The sequence below is a fragment of the Acanthaster planci genome, linkage group LG10 (genome assembly GCF_054643075.1).
Source record: "Acanthaster planci isolate LZ-2023a linkage group LG10, COTS_SCS, whole genome shotgun sequence".
NCBI lineage: Eukaryota > Metazoa > Echinodermata > Asteroidea > Valvatida > Acanthasteridae > Acanthaster > Acanthaster planci.
The window spans coordinates 18,804,265-18,832,053 of NC_141786.1; the positions used below are offsets into that span (position 1 = coordinate 18,804,265).

General features: G+C 40.9%; 2 protein-coding genes and 1 long non-coding RNA gene across 15 annotated transcripts in view; 1 reads left to right on the forward strand and 2 right to left on the reverse strand.

The window, feature by feature from the left end:
- The window catches only part of LOC147797934 (signal recognition particle receptor subunit alpha homolog), a 28,393-nt gene extending 14,453 nt beyond the window's left edge, over positions 1 to 13,940 (reverse strand). For 2 of the 3 annotated variants that reach the window (XR_015426991.1, XM_087142839.1), the window contains exons 1-2: positions 13,839 to 13,940; positions 3,448 to 3,531 (exon numbers count right to left, since the gene is read on the reverse strand). Coding sequence is in view for 1 of the 3 variants with exons in the window: in XM_087142839.1 (XP_086998965.1) it covers positions 3,448 to 3,531; positions 13,839 to 13,841 (87 nt within the window). In the remaining 2 variants the exon portion in view is untranslated. The remainder of the gene's footprint in view (positions 1 to 3,447; positions 3,532 to 13,838) is intronic. The other variant, XR_015426990.1, reaches the window with a different exon arrangement.
- A 3,058-nt stretch (positions 13,941 to 16,998) lies between these two features.
- LOC147797935 (netrin receptor UNC5B-b-like) lies at positions 16,999 to 19,025 on the reverse strand. The gene is made up of 4 exons (XM_087141830.1): positions 18,984 to 19,025; positions 18,419 to 18,468; positions 17,391 to 18,054; positions 16,999 to 17,106 (listed from the first exon to the last, which is right to left on the reverse strand). The coding sequence occupies exons 1-4, from the start codon at positions 19,023 to 19,025 to the stop codon at positions 17,035 to 17,037; spliced, it is 828 nt and encodes a 275-aa protein (XP_086997956.1). The 3' UTR covers positions 16,999 to 17,034.
- A 2,146-nt stretch (positions 19,026 to 21,171) lies between these two features.
- Positions 21,172 to 27,789, forward strand: part of LOC147797936 (uncharacterized) — a 34,469-nt gene continuing 27,851 nt past the window's right edge. For 3 of the 11 annotated variants that reach the window (XR_015426999.1, XR_015427010.1, XR_015427005.1), the window contains exon 1: positions 21,294 to 26,559. This is a non-coding gene — a long non-coding RNA (uncharacterized LOC147797936). Of the gene's footprint in view, positions 26,560 to 27,789 lie in introns of all 11 variants that reach the window. The other 8 variants (XR_015427001.1, XR_015427002.1, XR_015427000.1 and 5 more) reach the window with 8 other exon arrangements.

The window sequence follows — 27,789 nt, forward strand, 5'->3', positions numbered from 1 at the left end:
CATGACCTCTTCAGCCAGCAACAGAGCGGCTTCCGTAAAGGACGTAGCACAAAAGATCACATTTTTAATCTTGAGTCGTCCGTCAACAAAGCCCGTGCTAACAAATAAAGTACTTTAACAGTCTTTCTTGACATTGAGAACGCTTACGATATGCTATGGCATAAAGGGGTCATAATTAAACTCCAAGCCATGGGCATATATGGGCGAATAACCCGCTGGTTTGATAATTTTCTCTGTGATAGAAAAATCCAGGTTAAGGCCAACAATATTCTCTCTGCTGAAAGAACCCAGGAAAATGGTGTTCCCCAAGGCAGTGTCATCAGTCCATTGCTTTTTAACATTGCAGTGAACGATCTCTCCCAGAACCTTCCTAACGTCAAAGTTTCCCAATATGCAGACGACATAGCCATATGGAAGTCTAACAGGAACATCTCTTACCTTGAGAAAATAATCCAAAATAGTCTTAATAACATTCTCACATGGTGTGAAAAATGGGGTTTCAAATTATCCTATCCTAAAACCGTTGCAGTTCTTTTCACCAACAAACAGAAATCCAACGTCTCCCTCTCTATCCAAAACCGCTCGATCCAATTTTTACAATCAGCTAAATTCCTGGGCGTTACTTTTGACAGCAAACTTACGTGGAAACTACATATGCACAATATTGTGATGGAATGCAAAAGAAAACTTAACCTCCTGCGCTGTATTAGCGGAACCACGTAGGGCACTGACTGCAAGACACTTTATCAGTTATACTCAGCTTTAATCAAACCAGTTCTTGAATATGGATGTGAAGCTTTCAACTCCGCTTGCACTACCATGAAACAAAAATTAGACAGCAAACAATATCAAGCTCTTAAAATCTGTACAGGGGCTCTCCAAGGTACTCCTCTCTTCAAGCTTCAACTAGAATGTGGCCACCCTCCACTGAACCTCCGTCGTCAATTCTTGAGTGACATTTACAGCATCAAAATGAAGGCTCACAAAAACCACCCAAATCAGCACATGTATATTGATCAAGATAACTGGCAAAAAAATTACTTCAATGAGAAATGGAGTCAAACGCCACACAAAACTCCTTTTGAAGCCAGAACTACTAAATATGATATTGTTACCTTCCCTTTGACTAACACCTTTCCATATTGGCACTATTACAATCCTAACATATCTACAGAAATCTTTTCCCGGATCTCATACAATGATGACCCAAACATGCGAGGAAGTATCAGCAAAGAAGTTATTAATACGGTTTGGCACAAATCACTTCAGATCTATACTGATGGATCTTTTAATCCTGACCTCAACACAGTTGGCTGCAGTCTGCATATTCCCCAACTTAACTACTCCAAAAATGTCAGACTTAACAACGGTATCTCTATTTTCACAGCTGAACTTTTCGACATCCTCTTAGCCGTGGAATGGATAGAAACCGTCAATCCACTTCACTCTTGTATATTCAGTGACTGTTTAAGTGCCATCCAAGCTATTGCTAACCCCCTGCCTCAGAATAAAATCGTCTGTGACATTCGACATCACCTCATTAATATTCAGCACCAAGGAAACGATGTTGTATTCGAACAGATTCCGGGCCATTGTGATATTCCTGGCAATGAAAAAGCTGACAAATTAGCTAAACTAGGAACAAAAAAAACAAATGTTGACCATCACATCCCTTTCTCTGACACCGAAACCAAACGCTGTCTTAAAAAGGATCTCATATATAATTGGAAAAAGTTCATCCCAAAAATTGACCCTTCTAAGCACCTACAGCTTGACCCTTCCTTTATCTTTACAAAATGGGACAAAGGACGTCCACAAGAAATTAAACTACACAGACTTTGCCTGGGCATCTGCAAAGGACTTAATACTTTCCTCTACAACATCGGAAAAACTTCCAATAATTTTTGCGATTCTTGCGGCACTATCAATGACATCAAACATTTCCTGCTTGAGTGTAATAAGTTCAATACACAGAGACAGACCTTCCAGAAAACACTAGATTTAACTGACGCTCAAATGAATCTCACACAATTATTAGGGCAAAAACATTTCTCCCAATTTCTCCCATTCAGTCCTAAAATACATCCATAATTGTAATGTCAATATCTAACTTCTCCCTTTAGAGTGTTTATTCCTCCTTGAGGTTGAGATTATTGCGCATGTGCGGGAGAGGGGGACGCCAATGGTTGGCTGGACACAGTGTCGCCTTTCATCACCTGAAGGTGTTGCGGACCTGAGAAGAACCCGGCGGGCCCCCGGGCCCTTAAATTGCATGGTACACAGTCTGACCTTGCAGGGCACCAGCGACACTGCATGTTCAGAGGATCATTGGCATTCTCTCTTCTCTTGCTCACATGTTAATGCCGTTCTTCGTTTTTTAATGTCCTTTTCTTTTTCCTTTCCGGCTCTCATAATATCCACTCTTTACTGTCTGATCAAGTGTCTTTAGCTATTTGAATTTCTAGCCGTACTACCACATGGCTAAGCGACCTTTTGCTAATGGCATAAAGGGCACTAGCGTATGCCGTACATGCCATTAATTCTACTACAACAACAAGGACCAGGCATGCTTAGGGTCTTTGTTCAATAAGCAGGTCAGCAGCCAAGGAGTGCACATGTATATAAAGTCTGCTCTGCAGATGTGTAGGACCTGCAGTGGACTTGGTTGTTGAAGTTTGATTGTAATTGATTTGTGCATTTTCTTGATACTGTGTTTGGTTTTGGTTTGGTTCTGGTTCTGGTTCTGGTTTGGTTTTGGTTTGGTTTTGGTTCTGGTTTGGTTTTGGTTTGGTTTTGGTTCTGGTTTGGTTTTGGTTCTGGTTTGGTTCTGGTTTGGTTTTGGTTCTGGTTTGGTACTGGTTTGGTTTGGTTTGGTTTTAGTTCTGGTTTGGTTCTGGTTTGGTTTTGGTTCTGGTTTGGTTTTTTTGGTCATTACTTTCTTATTACCTGGTTCTGTTTTTTTGTACTGCTGATATTTATTGAGAGTCTTTTACTAAAAGGTTAAGGTTTACTAGGTCTAAAAAAATTGAATTTCCAGGTCTCAAGTTTACGGTCTGAGGTATTTTAACTAATTTGGGGGTTTTTGTTGTTTTTCTTTGACTTTTCATTTTACTTTTTTGTCAGCTAAGAAGTTACTTAATAGATTGTAGATTAATTTTTTTCTAGATTGGTTCTCGGTTGTTGAATGAAATAGTTTTTTCTTTTGACTTTTTCTTTTGAAATCAAACACTTTTTCTGTCCTGTCTAATTTCTTTTAGAAAGACCTCGCGATTTGTCCTTTGTTGATCCCTAGTTAGGGAGTATTTTGCGCAAGCGATTCCCCCCAGAGTTGTCTTCTTCTAGTGTTCCATTTTTTTCAGGTTACATATAGTTTTACATCAAGATAACCATGACAGAACTCAGTCAAATTGTTTGCTGAAAGTTAAGTCACCAAAAATCCATACTTACAGCAAAAATGAGTTCAAACTGGTTGTCTAGTTTGTACTTGAGTGTCAAGGAGCCATGATTGAATGAGCTGGATCCACCACGCTCCTGAAAAACAAAATACATGTAAAATGCATTGTTGGACTTTTTTCTTTCATTGTCAATGTAATTTCGTGATATTCTATTGTGGGCAGTGATGTCAATGAATTTCTTGTTACATGTACCGGTCGTTGATGCATTATGTCATGACACATATGAAATGCAAGTCAGTGTCCGTAGCATTATGCACCAACACATGTACGTGCGACATGAAACGTGACATCGTGGTAACTTCACAAGAGGCGCAAAATGACCTGTTTTTTCCTTGGTGAAGTAAAGTCCATTCTAATTTGTAACTCTTTAGCGTCCTAAATGTGAACCATTCCCATGGTATTAGAAGAGTTTTGTTGGAATGGATGTTGTTACATGTAAATCTGGGAAGAAAAAGACTCAGAGCCAAAACTGAAATCTGACATCTGACGTGTCTGAGTGTCTTCAACTTGTACAGCAAAAGGCATGTACTAGGCTTCTGCCCTCAAAGCAAAGTTCCAGGTGTCATGAGCACTGGGCTCGATTTATTCAAGCGTCCATAGACCCTTAAATATACATGTAGGTCAGGCTACTGGACTTCCTGAAATCTGGGAAAACATGCCATTTTTAATGAGGAGGTTTAATTTCACTTGCTGAACTGAATTTCTGTCTACATAAATTATAGCCTTCACTGGCAGAAGCAACAATGGATGGCCAAATTCTGAGTTGTTTAAGTGGCATTCTTGAGCATGCCCCATCATGGTGACTGATGGTGATGTGGCAGAGCCAGAAATAAGTGCTATTAAATACACATTCAGTTCCCCTTTAAACATGTTTAGCTTTAGTTTAGAGTACTTGATTTTTGTAGTAGTGTGCCCCCTGTTTATTTCAGCCTTTCCCCCATAGCCACATGGTGTTTGGCCACACTCAGTGTAGCACAGACCAGACACGTATTTTCCTCCTAATTGGAGTGTGGTTTTCTACTCGAGCCCTAGTCTGCTAGAAGTCAGTGGTGAGTTCCTAACCTTCTCTTATTTACATGTATAAAGTTATTTTTCCCTCTTTCCTCACAAGCAGTTTCTTAACCTGTTTGAATTCGGTTTTGGAGAACTCCCCAAACAACAAAAATCTCTAACTAAACCAACAATTTTTAGGGAAAGGTTGCAGGAAACTGAATGAATAGGGACTCAGACACAAACTTCTAGCTTTTAAAAAAGGGTAAAAGAATGTATTTACAGAAACTAGCAGATGAAAAATCAATTCTAGTACTTACTGGAAGTTACAACAGGGATTAACATGTCATAAAATTAAAATTGTGCACAGGCCTATGGGGCTCATTAAGTATTCAAATCCCCTGGCAAGTCCAAATATACAATCAACTAAGGAAGAGAAGACAAAGAAAGGCATGTTCTGAGGCAAATGGATGGAAATACTTATACATTTGTGTATAAGTATTTATAAGTATACTAATGCTTAGTGATGTTCACATCACTAAGCATTAGTGATGTGAACATCACTAATGCACTTAGACTACAACAGAGTAAGAAAGAAGGAAAAATGAGAAAAATCACAGAAAAGGAGATCTAAAAGTTACGCAAAGTGATATTCATTGACACCCAAGGAAAACTTAAGTGAATCAGGAAACTAATTTTTAGAAAAAAAGATGGACAAAACTTGGCCTAAAAAGGTTTAGAAACTCGATAATCATGAGGAACAAATAAACAAGTATGATGAGAATGTTACACTGAGCATGGAGGTAGAATCTACCTCCATGCACTGAGTAAGTAAGGATAGCGAAGAAAATGCTGACTGGAACTAGTTTACAAAGATAAGGATAAAGAATCAAGAATAGAAACAAGACGATCTTACAGGCGAGAGCTTGGCTAGATGCGCTACAGTGAAGAATGCTGGACTCTACAGATGGCGAAAAACAGTTCAGTCCAACTCCTAGACGGTGCAAAAATGAGCTGCAACAGGGAATGAAGACCGCGTCCGATAAGAATGACCGGGCTCAAGACGAAACGGCGAGGGTGTGACGACCGTCGTATTTAACTTGATCCCATAAACTGGAACTGGATTCAGTTCACAAACTCTCCGAGTCTCTTCCAGAACCAAATTCAGCTCTGCAATTCACTTGGTCAGGACGAACTTTGCTTACAAGAATTAAGTGTCTCACCACAGACAACTCGCCACCGGTACAGGTTGAGATGGTGCAGAAGTCAACAAGTCAAAGACTTTCCAGTTCCCTTCCAAAATCTCCCCTGCGGTTTGTGTCTCTACGTGGTCTTTCTCTCTCTCACGGTCTCCCTGTCCTTGTCTGCGCTGCTTGATTTTTATGCAATTCTTCTGGAAATTTCGTCTCCTTACGTAAGTTTCTCAAAATTGACTCTTTAGCATTACTTAATATGCTTAATCTTACAAGAAACCTCCCGACTGTACACTACTCACTGGACAACTGGAAAAATTGTCAGCTAGCTTCAAGTACAAGGAATTTCCCGGATGTCCTCGAGATACTCATTCGCTGTGGTCTGTATGGGCGGCCAAAAGGGCCGAAATTAATTTTAACAAAAATAAACAATTACGAGCAAACAGAATCTTCTTATTCAAAAATCTAGATAATAAAACAAAAAACAAGCTCCAAAACCATTTGAGAAACAATTTATTAAAAAGTGTAATTGAAAAATTAAAAGTTACTTGTCACATAAAATAATTTCACCAAAAACGAATAATCACGGGGCGAACAACATTTTCTTATCAAAATGTAAATGGTAAAACACAAAACAAGCTCTAAAAAAATTATAACAGAAATAATCTAAAAAATAAATAACCAACATCTGAAAACAATACGCCCCCCAAAAGTTCCCAAAATCAAAACAGTAAATCAAAATAAGAAATAATAGAAAAAAGAAGTCCAAACCAAAGGTCGCCAGCAGTTTACTTCATTTTTTCACAACGAAGCCACATGTAAACGCAAATCATTTGAAAAATTCTGAAACAAATGTGGTTCCGACGTGTAATGCTTTATTTTTTGTAAAGTTAATTTTGCCCTTTTGGCCGATTTTGGCCTTTTTGGCAGCCCGGGGTATTTTTTAACAAACAAACTCAACGCGAATCAATGAAAAATTGTTAAACCAACTAACTTGGTTCCATCGTTGGGGGCGTCCTATACCATACGCAATCATTGTGTTGGCGAGCGCAGTCTTTCGATCTTGTCGCTCAATATTATTTGGCAATAATTTTGGCATCAGCTAATTGCCCTTTGTTTTTACTTAACATTATGGAAGACTCTTTCCAAAAGGGGAAACAAAATTGGAGAATTCTAGCAATATCTACTGTCAGCACAAAGCGCAATCTTCTTGGAATATTCCTGAAAAACCCCCGTTAGCAAAAGGATAAAAATCATACAATTGTTCCTTGAACCTTGGTTATACCAACGGTTTCCCTAATTTCCTGAGCCATAGGAACAGTTCTCTCAACTTTGGAAAACAGTCCGGGAAAAAAAATTGAAATCCATATGGATTTATGGCAGCCGAACTCCACTCCACCAAAGGAGACATGTATCATTACACATACCGTCCCAAGCCTGCAGTGCGCTGCGCCTACCAGTAGCTAGCTGTCCTCTTGCTGCGCTGGTAACATGGTATGTGTTCATTCATTTCATTCATTTCATTTCTCGGGAAGAACAAGTTACAAGAAACAAATACAAACACAATAAGATGAGGAGATAATAATTACAAAGAATATTCCAATCAGCCCCCGAAGGATTGCCCAAAGGAAATAATTTCTGTCAAAGGGGCTCTCCAAACTAATTGAAATAAATACAAAACATATACGACACTTATGATAAATAATTACTCTCTGATAAAAGGAATTAAGAATAAAGAATAAAATACAACAGAGAATAAAATAATAAATTTTTTTTAAAATAATTGTCCGTCTGTAAAGAAGAAGGAGAAAGAGGGGAATAGAACATTATGTTATGATTAGAAAGCTTGTGAGTTAGGTTCTCGGATAAACAAGTGGTCACGTAAAGAGCAAAGAAATTCCTTTGGAGACGGTTGAAGGCATATTCTGGAGGATAGAAGGGAGACTGTTGAAAAACCTGGGAAAAGAGACAAACAGTGAGTATTTAAGGCAGTTGGTCCGACTGTATTGGTGAATGAAGAGTAAAACATCAGTTCTCCTAGTATTTGGCTGAGGAAGTAGAGTTGAAGAGACATCCATGTGTTTGTGGAGGTATTTCACTACAAAGCCATGCTCAGATAAGTCAGCCTGTTGTAGACTCGGGGTGGAAGATTGAGTTCCTGTAAGCGCTGTTCGTACGAGAGAGTGTGTGCAATATTATAAGGTAAGCAAGATTTTGTAAATCTACGTTACTGTTTCAAGGCATTGAATTTGATTTTTGAGATAAGGGAGCCAGACAGGAGCTGCGTATTCTAAGACAGGTCTGCAAAGAGAAGAGAATAATTTAAGTAGTACATCTTTATTACGAGTTTTGACAGTGCGACGGATAAAACCAGAAATTGTAGAGCTTTTGGTACGAACCATGTCTACATGTTTGTTCCAGGTTAAGTCGTCAGAAAGTATAACACCAAGGTATTTATATGAGTGAGACACCTGCAGGGGTACATCGGAACCTGTAAAGAAAGTAAGGGGTCAGAGCCTGTTTCTTTGAGCGGGTTATTACTTTACACTTTGATGAATTCAGCTGCATGCGATTTTCTTCACACCATTCATTAATCAAGTTCAGATCTTCTTGTAAAATTGCACTGTAATTATTGGAGTTGATGATTATACGGGGTATATACGTATACAACCGTGTCGTCTGCATATTGGGGTAGCGGAGACTGTACAAGGTTTGCCAAGTCTTGCGGTGAAAAGATTGAATAAGAGAAGACAGGACCAAGGAATGATCCTTGAGGAACACTAGATGTTACAGGGATCCAGTCGGACTTGGCACCTGAAAAAATGACCCGTCGCTGTCTGTTGGTAAGAAATTTACTCAACCATGAAAGATGATTGCCACATATACCGTAATGATGTAATTTAGATAAGAGGAGTGAATGGTCACATTTGTCGAATGCCCTGGACCAATCAAGAAAGATGGCATCAATTCTCTGAGGTTTAGGTTTATCTAAAGTATGGGCCAAAGTGTCAAAAAGACTGGTCAGTTGAGTGGTACATGAGCGCTTAGGTAAAAATCCATGCTGAGAATCAGGGATAATGCTGTAGAGAGAAGAATGGTGGAGTAAACGCTTTAATATAAATCGCTCCAACATCTTACATGGAACAGATGTCGGAGAAATGGGTCTGTGGTTTGATGGTTAGATGGTTGCAAGAATTCTCCAATTTTACCTCCCCGTTTGGAAACAATCTTCAATAAATGTTAACCAGAAGCAAAGGGCAATTAGCTTATGTCAAAATTATTGCCAAATAATATTGAGCAACAAGATCGGCAACCCACTTGCGCGATCGTGGACATTGCCAATCGCGCCCGCCAACACAATAGTTGTTTATGGTATAGGACGCCCCCAACGATGGAGCCAAGTTAGTTTGTTTAAGAGTTTTCTACTGATTCGCGTTGAGTTTGTTAAAAAAAAAACCCGGGCGGCTAAAAGGGCCAAAAGGGTCAAAATTAATTTTACAAAAAATAAAGTATTATACGTCGGAACCAAATTTGTTTCAAAATTTTTCTAATGATTTGCATTTAGTTTTGGTGTGAATAATTGAAATAAACTGCTGGCGACCTTTAGTTTGGACAAGTTTGTTTCTTTTTTTTTCAATTATTTTGTATTTTCATTTACTGTTTTCACTTTGGGAACTTTTGGGGGGCATATTGTTTTCAGATGTTGGTTATTTATTTTTTAAATTATTCCTTTTATAAATTCTTTAGAGTTTCTTTTGTGTTTTACCTTTTACATTTGATAAGAAAATGCTGTTCGCCCGTGATTATTCATTTTTGGTGAAATTATTTTTTGTGACATGTAAATTGTAATTTTTTTTAATTGAAATTTTTAATAATTTGTTTCTCAAGTGGTTTTAGTGTTTGTTTTGTGTTTTATTATTTAGATTTTTGAATAAGAAGATTCTGTTTGCTCGTAATTGTTTATTTTTGTTAAAATTACTTTTGGCACTTTTGGCCGCCCATAGGTCTGGTGTCAAACGCGGATCACACACAGAATCGTGGGCGGTACCATTACATAATGTGCCATGCGTACATGTACATGTACGTACAGACACAATGTGTGTGAATGATGTAGTGAATACGTTGAAGCACAAGTTTTAAAGGGTTTGTGCACAGGATGTCAAGTGTATCTGGATATGGCACTCCAATTGTCATTTTGTGCCTACAAGTACAACATCTAATTAAAGAACTAGTAGTACTAGAGTCTCCTACAAGGTTAAGTAATATTAAGTTTTTAAAATAACATTTGGACATGGTCAAGCGATAGCAGAGCGATAGCGCCCTTAATACTTTATAACCTTTCCCTAGCTTCCGAACGTTCCGGAGCTGCTATTTTCCAATACTCAACTTCGTCTCTGTCTCAGGCTTCGTCCCCGAAACCAATCCCTGATTGTGGGCCTGAAACGTTGCAATCAAATTTGATTACTGTAGTTTTTTGCTCTCTTGCATCTTATATGATGTTTTGTGACACTATTAGACTAATTAGTGCGCTTACAGCTTCAAAGTCAGGTAGTAAAAAACAGTTGAAGCCAGAGACGGAGCCGAAGTTGAGTATTGGAAAACAGCCTATATGTCGTGACTATGCGCGTGCACAGACTCTGCAGTATTTATTGGGTTGTGATAACATAAAGATGTCGTCGGCACCGATCAATGGTGTTGCTCCATTTATCGGTGTGCTCATGCATGGTATGCAGAATACACCTCATGATCTTACGTGAGGTGGAGTGATGTACCGGCGAAATATCGATGATATAGTTGGTGCTATCACCGGTACGCGTGATGACGTTGAGAATTTCTCAGCATTTGCGAATGCTTTTCACCCAGCACTGCGCTACACATCTGATTGTCGCACTCTGTTACCTTCCTCGACGTGCGCGTCCAGATCTGAGCGCGGAAACTTGGCACAACCTTGCATTACCGTAAACCCACAGATTCCCACAGCTACCTGCCATACCAATCGTCTCACCCCCTCAAGTGTAAGAACTCCATCCCCTACTCTCAGTTTCTTCGACTGCGTAGGATTTGTAGTACCGATGCTGAGTTCTCTGCGCGTGGGAAGGAAATGCTAGGTTTCCTTCATCAGCGCGGTTACCCTCCGGCTATCACAGACGCGCTGCCTTCAACGCCGTATCTTCAATCCCGCGCGAAACGGCTCTGAAACCCACCGGGGCCAAGCAACGTGATCGCGTCCCCGTCGTACTCCACCCTCGAAACATCCCGGTACGTAATGTTCTTCTGAAGCATTTTAGTACATTCGGTAATGAGGCGGCCACAGCTTCCATTTTCGCCGAACCCCCGATTTGCGCGTTTAGGCGCGATCGTTCGGTTGGGGACATGGTTGTACGTTCCCGGATGGATTCCGTCTCGCTGTCAAAAGCAGGCAGCAATTCCCCTTGTCAGCGCCCCAGATGTAACACCTGCCCCTACATAGTTAACAGCCTGTCGGTCGTCAGCCCCCGGAGTAGCTACAGAATACGCGGGGATCATAGATGCATTACATGTACTAGTAATGTGGTTTATTGCATTACATGTCGTCGCTGTGGTAAACTGTACATCGGAGAAACCAAGCGTCGCCTTTGTGACCGCTTCGCGGAACACTTGCGCAGTGTGCGCCAACAAACACCCGGTCTCACTGTCGCGCAACACTTTTGCGCGCCGCCACATTTCCCTCGGTGACGTAAGTGTCTGCATCCTGCGGAAAGCGTCATCCGATGTACATGTACAGCGTGAGGAACTGGAGCAGTGCGTCATTTTCGAACTTGGAATGCTGCATCTGGGGGGAATGAACGTGGATTTTCCCGCGTTCATTCAGAACTGAATCTGCTTGCCCTGAAGTTACTGAAAGCTCGGCAATCGTATATTTCAGAGCACTGATTTAATCTATATTCTTGTCGAAACAAAACGAAAGCTGTTTTCCTATCCTGTAGCGTAGCTACCCATTGGAAGACGGTAGCCAAAGCGATAGATCGCCAATGCGTTGAGGTGGACGTGCCAAATTCGACGATATACGTCAGACCGGATGGTACGCCAACATAGTGACCAGACATATAGCCGTGGTTGCCATTCGGTGTCGAAACGAGAAACAACTGTGTACGGCAATTCGCGCAGCAATTGCGGAATATTCTTTTGTCTCGTTGCCTATATTTGTCTTGGTAGTTTCCGGGTACCAAGAAGAAGAAAACAACTTCATCTTCGAAAGCCCCCAAGTATACTGCAAAAAAGAAAGTAGCACCATTCTTTGTAATGCAAAGGCACCGACCGCCATTTGCGAGTATAGACCCGATATCGCAAAGTATCTGCCACCAACCGAGTGCTGCAGATGGACCTGGCGAGAAAAGGCGAGCCACAAAAAAAGGTACATACGTCACAGCTTTGGATCGAAATGTATACCGTGTAGAATCGAAGAAGAAATTGTGGTGCACACTTATTCCAAGCAACGGCCAGAGTCGCTATTGTGAGAACTGCGACAGACCCAACTGGAAGTACAATGGCAGACAGGCATGTAAAAATTGAAAAGAACAAAAGCAAAACCAGGTTAGATTCCACAAGATTTGGATCGAGAAGCTCCGAGTGAAAAAAGAACAAGCCGTCCAAACTGAAAGAGAACGCATGTTGCAAGAGGTGTACAAAAACTTGGAATGTATGTCAATGACGAATTTGTACAACAAATATTTTTGTCCAAAAACGGCATGCGACTCCACAACGGGGGCTTTTTGCAAAGTACATGGATTCGCAATGTATGGTGCAAAGGTAGAAAGAGCCTTTTCCACCAATTTGAGAATTGTCGTGGAATATACATCTTGTGCAGACCATGCAAAATTGTATACACGTCAACAAACTATTGACATCTACGAAATACTACAAAGAAAGAAGACCTTGAAAGAGATATATTCTACAAGCAAAACGCTGCAAATCTTTTGCTGTACAGAAGACTTGCAAACAGAATATACAAGGTTACACAAATCATGACACCACTTTGATAATAAATGTCATGTTACTCATTTAAGGTATTGGAAAATCCCAGTCATGTTTCATGGTTACATCTGCACGGAGTGGCAGGGCTGCAGAGGTGGGAAACACTAAAATTATACAACTTCATGACCGTCTTAATACAAGCCGTACACCAGTCCCCTGTGGTGCAGGTTTCAAGTAAAAGTGTAGTGGTCAATGAGTCAAACACCATATGTTCACCAGGGCCAGTTGACCCAATGATAAAACTTGGTTAGCTACTTGGAATGTGGGGGCGGAGGCCTGTGCACCCACAACTTTGCTTGTTTCATGGAATAATATTTCTTTGAAATGAAGGGGTGGAACTTTATTAAGAAATTGATATAAGTCATGAGTTTACATCATTTGGTTTTATTCTGATTGGTCAATGGAATTAGCCATCAATTTAGAGCAGGGTGATGTAACCTTACTGCATAATTTACAATGTACTTGTGCTCTGATGCTTTGAGCCTGTGAAGTGTTTTCATGTTGAGAAAATACTTGATTTGTGAAGTATTTTGCTGCGGTGAAATACTTGTTAGCAAACAGGAGGATTTTCCTCACCAACTCCCTGTTTGACTGCTGAGGAGCTTTGCATGAGGCGAAGTTTTGAGAATAAAAGAAACTCGTATTCTTAAAACCAACTTCTGTTTGTCAACAAAGACTACTTTTAAGTCTAAATTGTCCGTACACTTGGGCCAGGACGATTGCTTCGAGTTCGGTTACTGAGACTCAAAATTCAGCGCTACTAAAAACATCTCGCGTCAGTTAAGGACACGAGGTTGTTACAAACAACAATAACACATCCATTTATCTAAAAGTAATTATTTCTTCCAAAGTATGCAAAGGCCAAGGTACTCCATTGAATGGGATTAGCTTCCGTTTGAAAGCCTTTTACTTTCAAAGCAAAATGGTACCAAATATTTTACAGATATGCATGAAACTACTGAAGACTATGGTGAACTTTCTTTGCACATCGATCAAGAGATTTCAAGTAAAATTAAGTAACACTGTAAAACCTCCCGGTAGGCCCCCTACACAATACTGTAACGTCTCTCTTGGGGTAGGGAGTCGTTATCATAAATAATAAGAGTCATTGGACTGACCATGGACTGACTTATACACACACTACTGCTTTATCCCGAAGAATTATTTACATCTTCTCCATATTTACCATGAGCAACTGCTTCTTGTAAGGCTGGATATTACTCAAGTACTGCTCGTCTAAGTCTGAGCTATTTATTCAGGAGTGATAGTAAGGTTGTTCATATTGGAGCTATACATGTACACTCACGAACGGTCAGGGAGTTGTTCTTCGAAGCTGCAGGCTCAATGCTTCTCACTGGAGCTGGTCGCTTTATATAGACTTAGCCAATGGAAGCGCTGGATTAGGGTGGTTATGAATTATTCATATTGTAGAAAGTCTATGGAACAAAAGTCTATGGGGATTTTGTACACACTTGGTCTTTGCTGACTTGGTTTCTGGAGAGCGATAAGGTCCGGGAAGTTTGGGAGCGGGAGGGTGAAAGGCCGTTCGTGTGTGAGCTACGGGGGAATTGGTCAACGAGGGAAAGGAAAGCGTGGGCCTTTCTCGGTACACTGGGTTATGTACAACACTTAGTCTCTGGATGGCTACGCGTAATTCTTATGGGGTAAAACTGAGGGTGAGCGTAGGTAATTGATCTCGCTGTGCCGTGACCGGACACAGACTTTCGGTGTGTGGTTTGGCGGGACACGTACGGTATGAGTTGGGGATCTGTGTGGGTCGAATGTACGGGTCATATGTGCAAATGAAAGTAGGATCGACTACGAGGAAGATTTGGCCGGGGGGGAAATGGCTAAGTTGGAAGTGTGCTTCGGAGTTGCGGTTCAAGGGCATGTTGCAGCGTACAGCAACGGGGCCGCGCGTGGAATGTAATGCGCTGTGTACAATGCATGTAATCTACGTGCTGGTGGTCATTGCGCGCTCGGTGTGGGGTAAGCGTGCACATGTACATGTACAGCACTGTACATGTACAGTGTACACTATAATCTACATGCATATAGGGGAACAGTTTGTGGGAGCTTAACGATACCATTTCGACAAGAGGTGATAGAATTTCGTCAGATTGTAGCAAAGCATGATATATAGAAATGAGATGAAAGATTTTAATAAGTGATCACGTTAAAAGGAAACTGCAGAAAGTTACATGCTCTGTCCACAGACAGACACGTTCTGGTTTTTCTTTTCCACTCTAAATCCCATGGCATAACACGTGTTGTTGATCTCCACCCCTTGCTTTGCCCCGTTTTGACTCCAATTTCTTTTAAATTTTGGGAAATACTTGAAATGTACTCTCCATCTTAAGGTATCTCAAGGCTGTTTGCCCATGGGTTTGCGATGTGTATTATTGACACTTATCGAGTTTAGCTGGTAATGATCTCAACAGCATTTTCCAATCTCAGTTCTTCAAACACTCTGATCAGGTAGTCGATTGCATCTCTACCCACAATGCCATGCAGTCTGCAAACTCCTAAGTAGTCTTTTAGCAGCTCCTAGCTGGTTGGATGTTCCATGCGTTCAGCTTTTCTGATGAACCGATAACCTTTGGAAGTAAACCATTCAGCCAGTGCAATCCAATTCCTACCATCCTCTCTGTCTGCGTCGACCTGTTCACACAGGTCCATCAGCTTTTGCTCTGGTAACCCATAGCAACCAGTGTAGCCAATGATGTCTACACCGTGAGCTTGCCTTCTGAATTCAGCACCAACTTCAGCCTTCATGAGAAGACGAGAAAAAAATTAAATGAACTTGACAAATTGTCATGCAGTTTTTTGTATCAATTCTATTGTGCAAAAATGATTTTAGGAAACTTGCATTTTGTCATTATTGCAAAAATGATTTTAGGAAACTTCTTTTGAAAGTGTAATCCTACTTCATCTTACCCTGGCGTCATCGCGGGGAACTGGAGCCGGTGCCTAAAATGAAAGACGTATACAAGGACATAATGAAGTTGTCTGTACATTGAATCTGTACCTCCAACTACAAAATGCATCTGCGCATGATTTGACATACTCCACCTGAGATGGATGAGCCTGTTCGGTAATTCCACCCGGCGCACGCCCAGTACAAGGCTATTTATGAATAGCTATACTTGCGCGCGTGTCTGTCCTATCAGTCATACGCTGACTCCCACACACGCGCTTTGTTCCCAAAAGAAATTGGCTTTTTGAAAAACCGAACGGGCTGATTGGTTATCAGGATGATCTCGTTTGAAAATAAAAGGATGCCACTTGACTGCAAAAGCTGTATACAACGAATGGTCCATTAGCGTGTAAGGCTAGACGGTAGAAATTAGAGGAGGGTCCTTCATAATGCTTTAAGCTGAAACAATCATATCAAAGTGAAAACCACAGTGCGAAAGAAGTATTTGCAAAGTCCAGGTTTCCGATTTTTGTCATTATTCCAACTCGTAAATTTTGCCACTCACCGTTGCGTGTTCTGGATACACAGACAAACTGGTGAGAGAATCAGCTCGCTCATGTCTTTGGTAAATGTCTACGTGAAGGAACAGATCGCGACCTAAAAGAAGACGCCATAAGAACCCAGGCGCCTTGAAGTGAAAGGTTCTGGATGTCCACGGATGCTTCCATATCGCTTCCTGGTTGATTATTTGTACCTACAAGAAGCAGATATCTAATTACCAATTATATATTGTCCGAACTAAACGAAGGGTCAAAATATAATTTATTATACTCTTTACAATATTATCGTTCATGATCATAGGCTTGCGTCCAATTTAATAGCGCAATAGGTTGACACAAAACCACATGATGGTGAAACATTTTGGCAACCAGAATTAGAAGTCATGGAGGTGACAACGCTCGTGGACAGGTGGTACGCGTGCGTTACATGCCTCCTCGACCAATAGGATGTCATGTCTTGCTACGAACGCGCGGGTCAAGCTGAAGAATGCGCGTGTGATTGCAGAGCCACCGCAGTAATAGCATTCCTAGGAATAGTGGGAGGTATTTCCCTCAAGAAGAAGCGATAATGGGGCCACTTTTGACAATAATGACAGTTGCGTGTCTCAAAACCTCCCTTGCTTGATGACACCAATTATTATACTATGTCGCTCAAAGACAGAAACACAATTTCATTCTACCCCAAAAAAATCTTCAGTGATTATAACGACTTTGCTATGCCGCTGTCCTACCTGACGACCTTCTAGTGCACTTAAATAAAGATCACACATAAAAAACCTGGGCACAGTTTACAACATACCGGTACATAATTATGTACGTAAATTTGAGAGACTGCTTACCGTTCGCGTCCTTATATTCCAACTTCCAGTAACATTTAATAATTTGACAAGCAAGTGGCCAGCAGATCAAGCGACCTCGAACTGTCTGAAATCGTCTAAAGGGATAGCGCCCTCAGCCTTCTCCTTAGCCAGTACACTCTGAAATAAAAGTTGAGTGCTTTTGATTGTTAAAAAATCCATTGACCGTTATCGCTTTGGTGCATTCAAACATTGCAAGATGGGATATTAAGCAATGTATAAGAACTTGCTCTCGGCAAAAAATTAAATAAATCGTGCGCATGCCTTTACCTCGAAGAGTTTAATAACCAACATATTGAGCCTAAACTTTGCACTGTGTCCTAAAATCACCGGTTTTCACATGTCCTGTATCATTTTTAAATGCAACTTCATCGAGAAATTCTCCTTTTCTTTTCTGTTCTTACCTCCTTAACAGCAGGGGTATCTTCCCAAACGTAGACCCGGAGTGTATACCCCTGAATCCCCTTCTCAACCCTCTTTCCAAAGGCACCAACTGATAGTCGTTTGGTGCTTTGCAGGGATACGACGCCTACTGCAGTAAACTCAGTGAAACGATTCACAAGAAGAATGACATGCGTCTCATTCATCAAAGCAATGTTCCCGTCGAACTCTTTCCCCTTTCCAGGCGAAGATTCGTTGTGACGCATCCGAATCTCCGGGGCGACTTCTCTTGTTATCGCGGCGTGATGAGGAAAAGTCAGTACCACGCTCTCTTCAAATTTCAACCCTTCAGGACCGCACTGTATTACCGGTGAGAGGGAGATCTCTATCGATTCAAGCCCCTCGATCGTCACCGGAGATGGGCTGGTGAAGAGATACACCATCTTCGGAGGGCCTGCTGGAATGGCGCCCGGTGGGATGATCAGCCTCGCGTCGTACTTTTCCAGAGTCAAGCTTCCACCTCTGTTGTCAAAGTAACCAAGGGAGATGTGTGGTTGCTGGTGGCGTGTGTAGAGCCTGTTCTCGTCACTCACCCCCTCTGTCAACTTCTTGCACAATTCTAACGCTTTCGTTAGGAGAGGATGTGTGGCCTTGCTGGACGGGGTGAAAGTTGTTGACTTTTTTTGCCTGAAAAATACAAACAACTAGTAATATCAAAATTCCTTTCAAGGCAAAGGATAACGAAGATATGACGGAGAAAGGAACAACCGGTGAGGGATAATAAAGAAACAATAGCGTCAGTCAATTTGAAATAATAAGGTTTATGTTTTGTGGAGCTGGGAAGTGATAAATGTGATATACGTGTAAATGAAGAGCATTATCGTTTGAACCTCACTTGATTATGTCCCGCTTATCTTAATTTGAAAATTGTTTTCATAATGTCAGAGGAAACAAAGCAGTGTCAGCCATTCCAAGTTCTTGGCCCTTTTCTCTCTAATGAAACATTAATTGGTTTGCTAAACTTCTACCCCACAGAAGCAAACACACTCACCTCTTTGGGCCCTCTCCTTTCACCTTCCAACTGTTCGCTGAGATGCAGCTCTAATAAATAATTATGAAATCATTAAATTTACATTTCAACCCTAGGAATTAATTTTTTTCGGATGTATGGAAAATAGCCTTTTAGACGCGTGTTGCAAGATGGCGTATGATAAGCATCGTGTGTTTTGCCAAGTTGGACATGGAGAGTGCACAGAAAGTTTCTCTTATTCAGGATTATTTTCCTACGTGGGCATGTAATTATTGCAATAACGAATTTGTCTACAGTGCGTGTTGGAAAACTCTCTTTGTCGGGTCCTACCACGTGATCTGGTTTGAATTTGAACATATCTGTACTGGAATTGGCCATGCCATTTATGCACTCCAAACGCTGTACCCTGGGTGTTATTAGAGGACTATACACCCAGTCTTCTGATTACACCCAAAGTGTTAAATTACCATAGAATTTTGGGTGATTTCAAGCCGCACCCATTAAGACACGGTCATTTTGGAATCTGACAAATAAACTGTATTATTTTTAGCCAATTACAAGCTTGCAAACCAGCAACATGTCTTACCTGGAGTTGCTCGACTGATTTGCAGAGTTTCAGTATCGGCATTTTTCACAGCTTTACACTTACGTCTGAGAGACGTAAAAGCAGCTACGAATTGTTTGAGGATAAAGAGACTTAGGAAATCGAAGAAAATTCGGAGAAATATAAAAGAAATTTATGTAGAAAACAGGTCAGATCCTTGTTGAACCCCCTATAATTGCTCAAGATAACTTCCGTCCACGTGAAAAAAGGAGCTAACGTGGTCGCCACACTCTGTCCAGACTACTTTTCTCTAAACCAAAGCACTTTTTGCCTGTCGTTGCATTGAAACTTTCCTTTTTGTTATAAGCACAGTGATTGCTGATAGATTACGGCAACTTTGTGCGTCAATAGGTATCATTTTCGTGTCCAAGATACCAATGACACTCAAAATTGAAACTTTTATATATTCATATTTCGAATAGAAATCATCAAAGCGACTTTTGTTTCCAAAATCTGTGGATTGAGTTCCTCTAACTGATCTTGCATTCGGTGACTGAATTGCTTTTCATTGCTTTGTGTGCTATAACACTCTTATCGATCGTCTCCAATGCGTCAGTCAGCTTCGTAAACGAATCTTCCTTCCGGCTTTAGCGTTGTTTCCATGTCATGAGCAATTCCAAGGCTGGTGATTCACTGGATGAGAAGTTTTCCCTCATTCTGGTGATTTCGCCCTCGTTGAAGTCAAGTGCTCTTGCCAACTTCTCCCATTCAGGACCAATACCTCTCGCAACCTGGTGGAGTACTGATTCTGAGGAAAAGTACCGGCTTGTGCCGATGGCTTTCTATTGGAAAGTGCCGTGGTACGACGAGCTAGAACTGTCAACAACTTTGCTGGCGCTTTTTTTGTTTTTTAGGATTTTTAGAAATGAAATTGCAAGCATGAATCTTATTGCAAAGTTAGAGCTGTACTTAATTAATCATCTTGATCCGATGCCCGCTGGATCGATGTCCTATAGCAACGTTGACCCACTAAATTCCATACAGAATCTGTGTGCACAAATGCTTCTTTATCGTGTGTAAGCGCAAGCCTACAGAGTGAGTGTGGTATGCCACTGGTGATGCCATTATGACGTCATTTTAATTTCAGTACAGTGAAATCAAGTGAAGCATGTGCCTTTATAGTGACTTTTGTTCAAAGAGAAGCCTTTCCTTCCCATTGTATTTTGAAGTTGTACAAACTAGAACACTGAATGTAATTAACATGTGGATAATGGGTACTATAGGCGGAAATCAATCGGCCAGTGTGTCATTAGTGTATTGCCTATTGACCTTCTACATGTATTTGGGACAGAATCAGATTGTATCCACCGTTTAGTTGATTATTGACCCATTCATCGACCAGCTCATCAGAAAGCTTTATGATGTGACATGTGATAAGAAAGTCGGAGGAATGAGGAGACATTTTATTGAGGAACAGATGAGATGATTGACCAGCTGAAGACAAAAGAAGTGCATCAAACATCGTTCTAATCGTATGTGACTCTAGGCTGATGTGTCTGGAAAATGCAAGAAAAATAAACAGAAAGAAAAAACTTTGATGCTTACGAAATTGCAGGATTGGTCAAGTGTCGCTGACAGTATGAAATCATTTTTACTGGAAAAACAACAAAAAACGTAACCTACGTCCCACTGCCCGCCAACTTTAGGCCAACTCCAATCCCCTTAACAAAGTCCTTGTATATGCATTCAACCCATTCCCCGCCGTGGATATCGGTTCACAGCCTAGTACCAAAGGCAGATTGTATTAAACGTCAGCACACATTTACTCTGCAATGCATGTACATTGATTTTTTTCCTCACAAGAAATTCTAAAAGTAAGTTGTTTTATGTTTGGTTTAGACTCAAAATTCTCCCTAAGAATAGGATGAGTTAATCAGATAGAATTCAAAAAGTTGTAATTTCTGACCACCTGATGTTCAAAGAAATGGCAGGGTTAGCCACGTTTTTTTTTAAATCTCTATTTTTGTTAGTCGCCTTCCCCGAAAATAGCACCAAACATTATATTTATTCAAATTATGCACTCATCTAGCATGTTTAGCCGCCCATCTCTGTGCAAAATACGCCCACAAGTTGGAGGTTTTGTCAGCAAAATACCCCGACTTGTGCTAAATTCGTGATTTATAAATTATTTGTATGATCTGTCCCTATTATGGCACGGGTATTGCAAATAATCCCAGGGTCCACGAAATAGTGAGCTCGAGCGTAGTCTGAGATACTTTTAATACAATAATTGGGCGCGTGACGTATGCGTTTAGTGCAACACAGGGGGCGCTGTAACTGACATTGCTGAGCATTCGCGCGTGATGCGTGATGCCCACGTGCGCGTGCTTGGAGATTCAATTATGTGTAGAGCAAGCAGACGAAAGGTAACTTCATTTTTTTATGTTAAATTAGGAGACATTTTATTCAAAATGTGTGCCCAGTGTTAGTCCAGTACACGAGAGATTACTGTGGTTAGTTTTAGCATTAGATTAAGATATATTTACTACTTCTGTAACAGTATTTTTCACCTCTAATCTGAACGAGCAAGGTTGAACCATCCCGTGACATGTGCTTTAATATACCGGTACATTGTGAGTGCACTGAACCAATTCAAGCTCCATTGAAAATAGTGTAAAATCAACCAAGTTTGGAGCCCCATGGCAGGCAGCTGAAGTCCCTGAGGCCTCTCATACAAAGACAAATGTGTTGTTTGGTCCTCAGGTTTCATTTGATTTTCAATTTTTAGTAGGTTAACCAATGAATTTTTTAATTATCCGCCCAAAACAAACTCATCCCCCAAAAAGTGAATGTTGCCAAGCCCTCCCAGCGGCCACTTTTCAAATGACATCCCTCACCTTCCTCAGGCTCTTCTGACTAATTTTCAATCCCATTTTTGTCTGCTTTGCCCCCAGATGGGTGCCCCTGAATCTACAGAGATGATCCTGGGCCATATTGACACAATTCCACCATTTCTTGGCCCAAACAGACCCCTCTTTTTGAAACAATCTCTGGGGGTACTTTTTGTGCGCCTTGGCCTGGCGGAGAATTTTCCTTGAATTGGGACACTGCACCCTTGTAGGTGTAATATGCGACTCGCTTTTCCAAAAACGATAGGGCCTAATATGGTAATAATAAGTTGTGCAATGCTAAAATATGTTATGGCCTGTTCTATGTCGAGAGGGCAACATTTCTCCAAAAATGTGATTTTGTTTGTTTTTGTTTTAACACTTGTATTTTCAGAATATGTGACAAATATACAAACATGGACATGATGGATACTGATGAATAAAGATGAAAAATTGTTCATTCAGTAGGAAATCCTACGTAGCATTGTGTTTCCAAGCACTACAATGCAAGAGCTTTTTCTCAAAAAGTGCTTTTATTGAATCCAAAAATGTGGATATACAGATGTCTATATAATATCCAGAATGCAGTGCACTACAGGGGTCATTCATGTATCAAATTGTAGCTTTGTGAGGGTTGGTTTGACCATTAACAGGTTGGGATGGGGGAAGAATGAGGCTTCTTCTGGACTCTGTGCTACATTCTGATTAGTTTAGTCACACTATTTACAGATGATGATTCCACATGACGCGGCATGACCCAAGGCATGCATACAGAAGGACTGAAGCTACTCTATTCTTCCCATAATGCAATGTTCAAATCTAAGGTGAACCTAAAAGGGCATGTAATCACATGGTATATCCTGTTATAGCTTTTGATGTACAGATTCCAGCCCTATCAAAAACTCATCACCTGAATCTGGCGACTTATTACCCATTTTTCTAGAGCTGGTCATAATTAAAGCGCCATCCCTGTACTGGCTATCAGTGTGAGTGTTGTCATGGTTGTAGTCAAGACCTGGATGTCCAAGACCGAGACCTTTAAGTTGGAGCCGAGACCGAGACCTCAAACTCCGAGACCGAGACCTCGAGACCTTGTGTTCAAAAACCATGAAATAAAACAAAAACCAAAAATGGCCGAAAAGAATGACACCACATTAGCGTTTGCATGGTTTGATATGTATGTACATGTATGATGTATATTTATTGCAAGGTCAGGTTCCCCCGTATATTAATTTAAAAAGTTAAAGGTGTGCAACTGCAATTTTCTTGTCACTCAAACTTCTAGGGGTTAAGATACAAAACAATCACAAATGGGAACAGCGGGTCCAACAAGTTATTGCTAATGCATCATGACGAGTCAGCCGAGTGATTTTATTCTCTGCCTTCGGGTCAAAGTATTTTTTATGGTCTTTGAAGGCAAACCTAATAATTGCTGAGCAACTCAACATCTCCGAAATTGAGCGACACAGAAAAACCTACTCAACATTTGACCCCTGACGTCGAATATGCATGTGAACAACACTTGTACGGTACATGCTTTAAGCTAAACCGTACTGTTATTCGGTATCAGTGTTTGCTATTTTACATTGATTTTGTGAGGTCTTGACACGAGACCACGTAAAAGTCGAAACCTGAAACATTCGAGACCAGGACCGAGACCACAGGGTATCGAGACCAAGACCAGGAAAATCTGGTATCGAGACCGAGACCAGTCTCGAGACCTACATGTACGACACTGCTGGCTGTACTTCGATATTTCGCCAGATACCTCACTAACTTAGAGCAATTTTTTTACCTCAGTGTCTCAAATTTCACAAGTGATATTTCCTCACAACCTTATAGTAGGCCATAGGCATGATTGATAGGCCTACATCATGTTACTTACAATGCATGGCCTACATGTACATTATGTACGTCATGTACCGTACATGACATAATCTTGAGTTCACACACCTGCCACTTGGCTGCTGAGTTCCAAAGCCTTTGCAAATACATACCGGTATACTTAGGCTGATTTTCCATTTTTTTGTGGAAGTGCATAATGAACACTTTGAAAATGTGCCCACAATGAAGAACGTAGGCCTACTTTTCTGTATGTATTACTATTAGGGGTTACTGGAATTTATCAGCTTCGAAGAACTTCTTGCATGTACATTGTACATGTATGTGGGATTTTCAGAGATTTGTTTCAGTTCGCTATGTTAGGGAACACTCAGCTGAATTTGTGCCAATATCTGGATCGGCTGTCATTAATTTTGGGCTGTTAAATTTCATGACACCGAAATTGTTCACAGAGGTGATCAGTAGCATGTGTGTTGAAGGTTATAATACCATCATTTAACAGAACGAATTTAAAGGTTTTCAGCAAAAGGGTTTGGCAATGATGCATGAGGAAAATCATGGAGCGGTTGAAGAGGACTCAACTATACGAGGGCCAGTTTAATGGACTTACGGTACCTCCGTAGCCTTGGCCCTACTCCTAAACTGGAAACAAATGGAGGAAGGCTTTATAAAGCTCCCCAGCCATGAAACTAAGTACCACATTGTATTTGTGCCCTAACACGGTACACTTTGATATTTCACCTGATACCTCACTAACTTAGAGCTTTTTTTTTACCTCAATTTCTCAAGTTTCACAAGTGAAATTTCACGACAACCTTTCAATAGGCCATAGGCCTACATGTACATTATAGCCCCAGACTGGGGGTTTCATAGAACTTTAAGGCATTTTTGCTGAGTCCCCACTTTTTGAATGGACCGATGTGGGGCCTAAGCCCAGTAGACTGGCCCCCCAATCTGGGCTAGCCTACATCATGTACATGTACAATGTATATACATGTACCGTAGGCCTACGTGTACGTGACATACATGTAATCTTGAATTCACACACCTGCCACTCTACTGAATTCCAAAGCCTTTCGCAATTATATAATCTGATAAAGTAGGCTTTTGACCTGATTTTCCTGGTTTTTTTTTAAGTGCAAAATGAACGCTTTGAAAATAGGCCCATGCCCACAATGAAAACTTGCAGGTCTATGTATTAGGGGTTATTGGAATTTACCAGCTTTGAAGAACTTTTTGCGTGTATGTGGGATTTTCAGAGATCTGTTCCAGTGTGTCACAAGTAGGGAGCACGCAGCTGAAGTCGTGCCAATTTCTGGATGCTGTCATTAATTTCAGGCTGTTAAATTTCATGACACGGAAATTGTTCACAAAGGTGATTAGTAGCATGTATTTTGAAGGTTATAATATTATTTACTGGTAACTGAATGAATTCAGAGTTTTTCAACAAAGAGATTTGGCAATGATGCATGAGGAAAGTCAAGGAAGCATCAAAGCATGGCACGTTAGAGGACTCAACTACATCTACATGTATACTAGGGCTAGTCTAGTATCCTTGACCTCACTCCTAAACTGGAAACAAGTGGAGGAATATTGGGAAAAAGCTCCCTGGCCATGAATGGTATGAACAACATGTATGTATTTTTCAATTGCCTTTTTGATTAATCACCCAGCAGTTTATCATGTTAATTTATTTTCCCAAACCAAAATTTGCTGACCATCATGCTTGTTTGTGAATTATTTATAATTTTGTCATCTTGACAATGTCATTTCATTACTACACTAGGGTGATTTGCTCAAGATCTTTGCTGGTGATGAACATGTACAGCTCACAGCACCAGCAGTTGTGGTGATCTCAGAGAATGTTAATTAATGCACATCACATTTGTTTTAAAACTACATACGCTCAATTTAACATACAGGTATGGTGTTGTTATGGTCATTTTAAGTTCAAGACCACATAGGTGTATGTGCTGGCCTCTTGCATTGAGTTTGGTAGTGGAGAAGTTTAAATTTTGGACTGATTTAGCTGTCTTGGAAAAAGGGGCACTGTACAAGAACAGAATGTTTGATATTCACGAAATTGATGTCAAAATGGCCACAAAGTGTTACTGAAAAACACCTAAAGGCTCAGCACCTGAAAAAAGCACTTCAGAGATAGCAGATAAATGTTGCAGAGAGATACATGTACATGTACCATGGCCCCCCCCCCCGGTTCTTTTTATGATTTAACTTGTAGTTATACATGTAGGTTGTAGTGCTTGGTTTTCTAGCCTGTTTTAATTTTTCAGAATTCTTTGAAGGGGGGAGGGGGCTGATTGCCAGTGGGAATCTTGTCATTGTGTGTGGGGTGGGTGAGAGGGGGAAAATAAACTCCGCCCCTCTTGGGTCAGGAAGATCAGGCACAAATGGAATAATGCATCCGCTGCAGATGGAAACCTTCCATATGGAAACTATAAAAGTTGAAAGCTGCCATCTAAAAACTGTGTGGTTCTGTGTTGATTTCCGTTTAGAACTAAACTAATAGACTCCCAGGCTGTTTGGCCTTGGGGAGAGTTGATCAGTTGGATCTTGTGGTGACTAGCAACCACAGACTCCTAGGCTGATTGGCCTTGGGGAGAGTTGTCCTGTTGGATCTTGTTACACTGGGCAGGCAAGCCACTTTGACAAATGATGCAGACTGTTATGTCTGGCAGGGTTTCTAGCTGAACAGTACTGTGCTTGTTTTAATTATGACAGGAAATGGGCCTTTCTATTTCTCCAGCCTAATTTTCTTTTTTCTTTATTGTTAGGGCACTTGTTAGCAAGTGGATAGACACACCGAGGGCAGAGAGAGTGGAAGGAGCATGTACTGTCCATCTAGGAGATGTCTGTCTTCTGCAGTGACTGTAAGTTGTCTTTTCAAGCATTGAGGATGACGTTGATACTGTAAATGCTGCCCTCAGGATTGAATGCAATTTGTCTTTTCAGCTGCCTGAAGATGTGATGCTAAGAGACAAATATGGTCAGTATGGGGCCAGTATATTTTTACTTTCACATTTGCAGTATTTCCTTGATGGTTTTGCATTTTTGCCACACCTTGAATACTCAACATTCTGTTCTTCATGAACATAAGTATGGAGGCTGTGGAGACCATGAGAGTGATTCTGACAGTAAGATCTGAAACTTTGCATGATGGAGGCTAGGCTGAGAGAAGGTTTGTGGGTACACCGTGAGAAATCAATCTCTTCTGGGTGGTTCAGACATGACCCAGCGAGTGGGAACTCCTCAGGGGAGACAACCAGAGCATCCCGGTGGAAACATCCAGTTCGCACTCACAGGTTCTCAGTACCACAACACAAGGTGTACCCACAAACCTCTCTGTCAGAACCGTCGCTCTTATAGAAGAGATTGATTCTAGACATGGTGTACCCTTAAACCTTCTCTCTGTCAGAACCACCGTTCTTATAGAAGAGATTGATTCTACACATGGTGTACCCACAAATTGTCTCTCCGTCAGAACCATCGTTCTTATAGAAGAGATTGATTCTAGACATGGTGTAGCCTCAAACCTTCTCTCTGTCAGAACCACCGTTCTTATAGAAGAGATTGATTCTACACATAGTGTACCCACAAACTGTCTCTCCGTCAGAACCATCGTTCTTATAGAAGAGATTGATTCTGCACATGGTGTACCCTCAAACCTTCTCTCTGTCAGAACCACCGTTCTTATATAAGAGATTGATTCTATTCATGGTGTACCCTCAAACCTTCTCTCTGTCAGAACCACCGTTCTTATATAAGAGATTGATTCTATTCATGGTGTACCCACAAACCTTCTCTCAGCCAGAACCACTGTTCTTATAGAAGAGATTGATTCTATTCATGGTGTACCCTCAAACCTTCTCTCTGTCAGAACCACCGTTCTTATAGAAGAGATTGATTCTATTCATGGTGTACCGTCAAACCTTCTTTCTATCAGAACTGCCGTTCTTAGAGAAATGATTGATTCGAGACACGGTGTACCCAAGAATCTTCTCTCTGTCAGAACCACCTTTCTTATAGAAGAGAATGATTCTACACATAGTGTACCCACAAACCTTCTCTTTGTCAGAACCACCATTCTTATAGAAGAGATT

Excerpts from the sequence above, each read along its gene's own strand:
- LOC147797935 (XM_087141830.1), bottom strand. The coding sequence starts at position 19,025 with ATGCCGATACTGAAACTCTGCAAATCAGTCGAGCAACTCCAG. Across the intron at positions 18,469-18,983 it reads AATCAGTCGAGCAACTCCAG|AGCTGCATCTCAGCGAACAG; the intron begins GTAAGACATGTT and ends ATTATTTATTAG. Across the intron at positions 17,107-17,390 it reads ATACCCCTGCTGTTAAGGAG|AGTGTACTGGCTAAGGAGAA; the intron begins GTAAGAACAGAA and ends CTTTTATTTCAG.